Source organism: Pteronotus mesoamericanus, unplaced genomic scaffold (genome assembly GCF_021234165.1).
Source record: "Pteronotus mesoamericanus isolate MK-2021 breed Mesoamerican mustached bat unplaced genomic scaffold, CSHL_Meso_final scaffold_636, whole genome shotgun sequence".
Classification (NCBI taxonomy): domain Eukaryota; kingdom Metazoa; phylum Chordata; class Mammalia; order Chiroptera; family Mormoopidae; genus Pteronotus; species Pteronotus mesoamericanus.
The window spans coordinates 3,009,002-3,017,514 of record NW_026555324.1 but is presented as its reverse complement, the minus strand read 5'-3'; the positions used below and the strand labels follow the sequence as shown (position 1 = coordinate 3,017,514).

The following is an 8,513-nucleotide window of genomic DNA, read 5'->3' as shown; positions in this document are numbered from 1 at the left end:
AGGTCTGGCAGGCACCAGGGCAGGTACAGGGCTCCAGGCATCTGGGCAGGGCCTTCACTTGGAGGGATATTGAAGCCGCATTTCCACCAGGGTAGGACTTGGCGTTGCTGGGCTAATCGCCCCCACTGGCTCCTGTGTGGAATCAGCCTCCACAAGGCCTGGAGTGTGGTGTTCGCTATGTCCGCCTCTGTCCAACCACGAGCCTTCACGAAGCAGACAAGGAAACAGACTCAGTCGGAGAGGCTGAGAGATTTACCCTGGGTTACACAGCCTGGCCTGGATTGGGACCTGCTGGTATTTAGACACCATTTTGGGGTCAGGCTCCCTGGGTCACAGATCTGACACTGATTCACCGGGTGACCCTGCCTCTCTGGACCTCACTTTCCTTATCTGTAAAAGGGAGATGATGACAGCACCCACGTGGGAACAGCACGTGCAATGGCCCTGAGACAGAGCTATGGCTTAGTGTTGAGAGGAGCGCTGAGGAAGCGAGCAGCTGGAGAGGAGAGACTGAGGGGGAGAGTGGGAGGGGGGGAGGACAGGGAGGCGACAAGGACAGATCACACGGGGCTCCGTGCTGAGGACTTCGGCTTTTATCCTGAATGAGGGGGGAGCCATGGAGGATTCTAAGCAGAGGAGGGACACGACTTGACTTGGGTGTTCCCAGGCTACTTCTGGCCACTGAGGGGGTAACAAACCGCTGCGGGGTGAGTGCAGGAACAAGGGGACAAGGTATGGTGGGGCTGGACTGGAACAAGGCCGAGCAGGGGGGGAGAAATCCGCCAACCTTTACTCGTTTCCATATATTCTGCCCACACTGGCTCCCAGCAGCCCGAGAGGTGAGGCAAGGACTTTAACCCAGGAGGCCGAAGGTTGGGGTGAGGGTGACTCGGGGTGGGACCCGGCAGGGAGTGATGGGCGGGGCCGCACTTGGCGTCTCCCACACCAAAGTGGCTGGACCACTTGGGCAGGTGTGTGGGCTGCTGACACACGTGCGCACATGTCACATAGCCAGCCGGGAGCAACCCTGCCAGGCCCTCGCTGGGCTGGGGCAAAGTGGCCAGGTGTGAGGGTTCCCCTCCAGTCCAGGGCTCTCTCCTGTGGGCTCAGGACCTGACCCTGATCCGGTGGGTAGCAGGGACCGGTCATTCTGCTTCTCTGAGCCTCAGTTTCCCCATCTGGAAAAGGGGGATAATGACAGCAACCATACACTGGAATGAGAATCACACACACAAAGGGCCCGAGGTAGAGCTCAGCCCTAATATTTTTAAGGCTCAAATTCTCCCTAGGATGGGGGCTGGGAGGCCATCAAGAGGAAGAATCTGCCTGTGCAAAGGCCTGGAGCTGAGCAAGGGACTGGCACACCCGGAGGGGAGTGGTGGTTGGGCAGTTCTCTGAGGCAGCTGAAGTAGGGCTGGGAGAGCGGTCTCTGCGGGGAGAGTTGAGACTGCAGACTGACTGAGACATCCCCACATCCTTGACCCAGTGGAGGCTGCCGGGCCAGTCGAGCCTCCCGACTGACTCATTCAGGTCCTACCACCAGGTCCTGACTCACATCTGGCGCATCCAGGGAGGCTGGACCCCGCCCCCGACTCCTTTACCTCAGACTGGTGCACATCCCATGGATGCCTCAGAGACCCTTGTAATCACTCAGGCCTGGGCAAGTGACCGAACAGCTCTGTGCCTCAGTTTATTCATCTGTAAAACGGGAGAAATAAGAGTTCCTGTCGCACAGGTGAATGCAGGGCTATGCTTAATAACCGCTCGAGATTATTCGTGCTATGGTGATTATGGTGATTACTTCCCCGGAGTCCGAGGACTCTCCACCCTCGGCCTCAATCCTGGTGCCCCTCCTCGCCTCCCCACTCGGAGCCTCAGTTTCCCCACTCCAGCCCCGAGGGGACAGGGGGCAGCTGTGGGACCCGCACCTCTCTGGCCGGCAGGGGCAGCACAGAGCCGCCCGGGACGTCCGGAAGGGCCCCGCCTCCGGCCCCGGCCCCGCCCCGCCCAGCCCGGCTACCCAGAACCAGGAGGCGGCGGCAGCGGAGTGTCCACGACCCGGACGGTGCGCGCGGCGGTGGCGGTGTTGGGACGTGGGGCGCCATGGCGGCCGCCGAGCGCCGCGCCTTCGCGCACAAGATCAACAGGTAGAGCGGCCGCTGGGTCCCTTCCAGGCGGCCCCACGTGCCAGAGCCCCGCCCCAGGGTGGTCCGGCCCAACCCCGCCTGGGCGCCCCCCATTCAAGCCCCTTCCGCCTTCGCCAGGTCCGCCAGGGCCGGGGGAGGCGGGAGGGTGGCGGGGTCCGAGCTGGGGGTCTCGTCGGGGCAGCGAGTACGATGGCGGCTGAGGTCCACCCTAGGAGCCGTGGGACCGTGGGGGCGTGGCCCGGGGGCCTTCCTGGAGGCGGTGGTGCAGAGAAAGCTGGAGCCCGACGTCATCTGCGCCCCCTCCCAATCTCCTCCTGGCCTTTCTCAGTCCCTGAGCCCGTGTCCGGTCCCATCCTCTGTGCTTGGTTTGGGGCGCCCGGATTTGGGAACAGGGATAGTGCTCTTGGCAGCCTTTGAACCCCGTGGATAAGTTTCCCGTGCTCTCCCTCCCCCCGACCTCCGCACTAGGGTCTCGTGTCCAGCTGTCTGGGGGGCAGGGGACAGCTGTGGATGTCCCCCCGCCCTGCTTCAGGCTCTCCTAGCACCGGCTGGACGGGCTGGAGACGGATAGATGATTGAATGGAGGGAGTGGGGGCTGGGGACAGAACCAGCTGGTGGGCAGACGGGGGAGGGGACAGGCACCAGGCGCTGGGGGATCCATTTCCGTGGCCTGGGAGAAGGATGTCAGACTCTCTGGAAATGAAGAGCCTCTTCTCCGTTGGGGCTTTTGCCTCCACAGAGGGGTCAGAATTTGCTTATGGTCGTTTCCGCAGGGGAACTGACCTGGCCACCCCCAGGTGAAAATGCCAGCCTGTGGGTCCAGCACTGTCCTGAGGGAGACAGGAGAAAAGATCCTACCCTTGGGGTCAGATATATAGGGGAGACCAATGAGGAGCACAATAGAGTAGATATTTGTTAGTGACAAGTGCTATGGGGATACCCAGGCAGAGAAGGGGCACAAGGAGGGTGGGGCCATTGTGGATAAGGGAGGTGGGTCAGGAGTGCCTGGTTGAGAGAGTGACCGTTGGAGCAAATATCTGAAGGGGGTGAGAAAAGCGCCCATGCCCATGTGTGGGGGGAGGGTCCAGACGCAGGAAAGGGCCAGTGCAAAGGTCCTGTGGGATCACAAAGGCATAATGTGCTCACAAATCATCTGAGACCAGCCAGACTGGGGGGGTGAAGAAGGGGACAGTGGGAACAGATGGTGCAGGGCCTTGTGGGTGGTGGGGAGGACTTTAACTTTTATCCCCATTCAAGGTGGGAGCCATGCAGGGCTCTAAACAAAGACACGAGACCTGGTGGCTGGAGCAATTTTTATGTCTGTCGTCAATCTGTCTCTGAACCATCTCTCTGTCTGGGATCTTTGGTATCTCTGGGCCTGTTTCCGTGCCTCTCAGTCTCTATGCTCTTGGGTGCTGGCTTCTACTCTGTGAGTAAGAGGAGTCCTGGGTTCCACCTTAGGGAATAGATGCTACAGAGCCCAGGGTGAGAAGAGCAGAGAAAGATCCTGGGGCCCCAGTGAACCACAAGCAGATGGCTCAGGGCGTCCAGCCACTCTCAAATAAGGTCTCCAGAGCTGCCTGGTGGACACCCCGGTGTCTGCATGCTCAGGTCTGGGCCTTCATTTATTCATTCATTCCACAAATACCATATTAACCTGAACATAGGATAGTCCCCCAGTTTCCTAATGAACAGATTCTAGAGAAAACAAGATTTTGAAGGACCACTTAAAAGTACAAACTCTTATGAATGTTAAGTAACAAGGACAAATGTTATTGTATGCAATATAATCTGTTCATTTTTTTTCACCTGTACCATTTAAAATAAAGTACAATATAGAATGGTAAAATGGCCAGCACGTATAATACGCTTATCACACGCTCGTCTCCTCTCCATCTGGGATATCAATTGTTTTAATTGTCCCTGGAGCCCCTTGATACACAAGTACAACTATTGAAACTGGTTAGGTCATTGCTGAGGGTCTCTTGTAGAGAAGTGAGCCCAGCAGAGTGCGGCCCCAGAGTCTAGAACAATCTTGGAAGCTGTGCTCTCCCTGCCACCACTTATCCCTAAGCCTGTCTGTCTATTCATTCTTCCTGGGCATCTGTCAGCAGCGCCTCATTCTGCCCGCCGTGGTCTGATGAGGGGCAGCTTGCATTGCTCATTGAAAGGCAGTCTCGTTTGTCCTTTGCATCGCTGCATGGTGTTCCCCTGCCCGTTCATCCTCTGACTTTGGTCAAGGAGCACGTGAGTTTTCCGCTCTGGGGCCGCCACTGTCCAGGCTGCTGAGAACATTCTTGGCCATGTGTTTCCTCCTGAGTGTCCGCACCTCCAGCTGGAATTGCTGGACGGGCATATCTTTGACTTTCTTTGATAATAACAGATGGTTTTCCAAGGGTGTGAGAGTTATCTTGGTTCTACATCATCACTGGCACTCATATTATTTGTCTTTAAAATTTTCTGCCAGCTCAGGGGGGTGGTGTGGGGTATGAAGAGGAATGTCTTTGTGGGGTTTTTTTGGATTCATTTCCCTCACTTTGGCACAAGTGCGAACACATAGCATTTGAAGTGTCTGTCATTCTTGTTCTGGATTTATTGTCCTCCTTTCCAAGAGGGTAGACCTCTGTTAATCCCGCCAGCCCTGGGGGAAGGACCACCGTCCCCAGTGATGCTCCATCCTTCCCTCTGAGCATCTCTTTAGTGTCACATAGGGGTGTCAGTTTTTCACCTTCAGAGGATTTATCTCACTGATAGCTATACTTCACCGCCTGATTTTTTTTTTTAAGCCTCACCTGAGGATATGTTTTTATTGACTTTGGAGAGACCTTTAGGTGTCCGGGATGATGCACCAACCAACTGAGCCACCTGGCCAGCGACCACCATCTGAACTTTACAGTTTCCCTTATTACAGTTGTGACATCACTTCCTGGGGAAATCACTTAATCCAGCTCAACAGTTTGCCTGCCTTTTTGAAACATGTTCTATATAGAGGTGTCTGATAGGGAGATAGAAAGAGAGAAGAGTTGGGGGTGACTCCCCAGGGTGGGTTCCAAACACCCAAGAGGGTAGGGCTGCCCCTAGTGGGACAAGGAGACGGTGGGAGTGCAGGTGGTGGTCCTGCTGCCTGCAGGTTGCCTACAAGACCCCCATGTGGGCACATGAAGGAGGCAGGTGTCACGCGGGGTGGCCCCAAGGACTCATTAGTGTTTAGAGGGTGTCGAAGCCCCAAGGCTGGGCAGGACTGGTGTGCAGGGTGCGTATGGACAGGGACAGGGTAGGTTCTGAAGCCCCTGTCCTTGGCCCTGCCCCCCTCGTGGGCCACACGAAGTGCTTAGTGCCGAGGGGCAGAGACCTAGACTTCCAGCCAGCCGGGGTCGGTTCTGGCCCTGCTGTGTTCTGCTGCTGACCCTCGGTGGATTACGACCCTTCTCTGAACCTGTCTCACCTTTGGTGTCAAAAACAGGGCCAGGCCCTGGCCAGTGTTCCTCCGTTGGTTGGGCGTCATCTTGCAAACTGAAGGGTCTCTGGGTCACTCGTTCAATTCCCTATCCGGGTACATGCCTAGGTTGTGGCTTTGGTCTCCAGTTGGGGCACATGCAAGAGGCAACCAGTGGATGTTTCCCTCTTGCATCGATGTGTCTCTCCATCTCTTTCTTTCTCCCTTCCCCTCTCTCTAGAATCAATAAAAGGGGGGAAAGGAAGGAAGGGAGGGAGGGAGGAAGGGAGGAAGGAAGAAACAGGGCCAGAATTTCAGTTTCCCGAAGACCCTTCCTCTCTCAGGCAGCATGGCGACAGTGAGCCTTGACTGAGCACTTATCATGTGCCAGGCCCTACAATCAACACAGTTCACCGAGGTGTGGACGCGCCTCCGAGCCCACAGGCCCACAGGGGCAGGTCACTCACCCACTCTCACCCCGCTCCAAGCACTGAACTCCGCGGCTCCGTTACGGGCTCCCACGCCGTGGTGTTGTGGCCCCATCTTCTTCCCACTCCTGGGGCCTCTCTCTAAGCCTAATGACAACATGAAGCTGGAGCTCCAGCCCTCTCCCCGCCCCCTCCCTGTGCTGGGGCAGCAGCTGCAGAACAGCTGGGACCAGGACACAGGTCCCCTGTCCCAGCATCTTTTGTAAATTATCCCCACAGTCCATACTTGTATGCCCAGGCTTCCAGAGGAGGCAGCCTCAAATTTGGGAATTTCAGGACAAATCCTTAATTTTAAACACCCTCTGAATTTCCTAGAATCTACGTGCTGCCCCCCCCCGCCCCCGCCACCGCCTCCCCGCCACAAGCTAATGGAAGCAAGACACAGGGACAGTTGGCAGAAAAATAGAATACAGGGACAGAAAAGGAGTGAGGCTGGGGTCTCAAACTGGAAGCCCCCATGTTGGATCAGGGTCATGGTCAAATTTTGTTTGACCCACACGGATTTGCATTCAGGGGCTTCCGGTTGGGGCTGAGGTTCTTGGTTGGCCACCGTCTCCCCGACCCCCACCCTGTCTTACCTGGGCCCACTGCATTCCTCCATCTCATCGGTGGCCTGGGGGCCATCAAGTTTTCAATCAGGATAGTGCTCTTTGGGAGCACAGCTTTTTATTATGAACATTTCCAAGCACACAGAAAAGTGGGAGCAAAAGGGACGCTCAAACTCTCAGACAATTGCCTTCTCAACTTTAAGAAGGACTGAGGCCCAGAAAGGGTGTCCAGCTGCCCAAAGCCACGCAGCTGTAAGGCCTAGGGCTTCCACCAACTTACAGTGGATTTAAGAAAGTTGGACCAGGTGAGAGTTTGGGAGGGGTTCACTCATTCCATCGAAAAAACCCACATTTAGCCCTGGCTGGTGTGGCTTGTGGATTGAGCTCTGGCCTGCAAACAGAAAGTTCGCTGCTTCAGTTCCTAGTCGGGGCACATGCCTGGGTTGCAGGCCAGGTCTCCAATAGGGTGCATGCGAGAGGCAGCCACACATTGATGTTTCCCTCTCTTTCTCCTTCCCTTGCCCATTGTCTAAAAATAAATAAATAAAATCTTTAAAAAAAAAGTAAAAAAATCTTTGGGGAAAAAAAGAAAAAGAAAAACCCCACATTTCTTGAGCACTTATTATATGTAGGGTCCAACGCTGGGGGCTCCATGGGAACCACGCAGTCCTGGCTCTGGCTTCACAGAGATCTCAGGGAACAGAGGTCCCCGCTCAGAGCACAGAGCCCAGGCTCAGGGCCTTTGCATTTGCTGTTCCATCTGCCTGGCACACTGTTTCCCCAGAAAACTGTGCGGCTCTCTCTCCTTCCTCCTTCTGACTCTGCTGAAGGAACTGAGGGCCTGGGGGAATCCGTGCCCCAACTGGGTCTGTCCCACATTCCCCTGCTGGCACTCTCCACTGTGGGTCCCGTCCCTCCCTGACTTTAAAGGGTAGTGCAGATTTAGGGGCTCAGGGAGGCCACAGCCCTGGCCTCGGTGGCAGCGCTGCTCTGAGAGTTATGCTGGCCTCTTGGTCACCGCGGCCTCAGCTCCAACTCCCTGCAGAGCTACATGCGCAGAGTACCCTCTGATTGCCAGGCCTCTGCTCAGCTCCCCACAGCAGTCCTGTGAGGTCAGGGCAGCTACAAATGGGTAAACTGAGGCTGAGAGGCAGGAGCGACCTGTTCAAGGCCCTCTAGCAAGCATGGGGAGGGTTGCACAGTGAGGTGTGTTTGAGGGACCTCAGGATGGACAGAGGTCCCCCAGATGGGAGAGCAGAGACCAGAGGGCTTTCCCACTTTAGGCTGTGGTGGGGGCGGGGGATTGGACACAGAGGGATCTACGACACCTCTGGTCCTTCCCCGTGGCGGTTGCCCCATCTGTGCTTGGAGGGGCGGGGTAGAGGGGCCCGCAGTATGAGGTCTTCCAGAAGCCTAAATTCTCTTGGCCACGCGGCCTGTTTTTTTCTTGCCACAGCCTGGCTTTTCCTCTCATAGAATGAGTTTGTTGGCCCTGGAGCCCCGGTTCTCAGGGCCCTGCTGCCCACGTTTTCCTGCCCACAGTGGCCCCCTTCCTGTCCCCATAGGACAGTGGCAGCTGAGGTGCGGAAGCAAGTGTCCCGGGAACGCAGCGGCTCTCCCCATTCCAGCAGGCGCAGCAGCAGCTCCCTGGGGGTAAGTATTTGGGAGGTGCCCCCAACCCAGACCCTGCCTTCTGACATAGGTGGGGCCCCCCTCTGCCGCGACTCTGACTCACCCACCACCCCACTCGGTGCCCCGTCCTGTGGGGAAGCTGAGGCATCTTTGACCTAGCCGTGGCAGGGAAGGGGTTCCTGGCCTGGCCCCAGCGCTGTCCCCATTCCTGCTTTCCTGTGAGTGGGGAGGGTGGTCCCCCTCTCTGCAGCTGCTTCCTTGG

At 56.8% G+C, this 8,513-nt stretch overlaps 1 protein-coding gene across 1 annotated transcript in view; it reads left to right on the top strand.

Annotated features, from left to right (window-relative positions):
- The first annotated feature begins 2,050 nt into the window (after nt 1-2,050).
- The window catches only part of DOCK6 (dedicator of cytokinesis 6), a 40,555-nt gene continuing 34,092 nt past the window's right edge, over nt 2,051-8,513 (top strand). The window contains exons 1-2 of the mRNA XM_054562199.1: nt 2,051-2,147; nt 8,185-8,272. Of these exons, the coding sequence (XP_054418174.1) occupies nt 2,104-2,147; nt 8,185-8,272 (132 nt within the window). The 5' untranslated portion in view covers nt 2,051-2,103. The remainder of the gene's footprint in view (nt 2,148-8,184; nt 8,273-8,513) is intronic.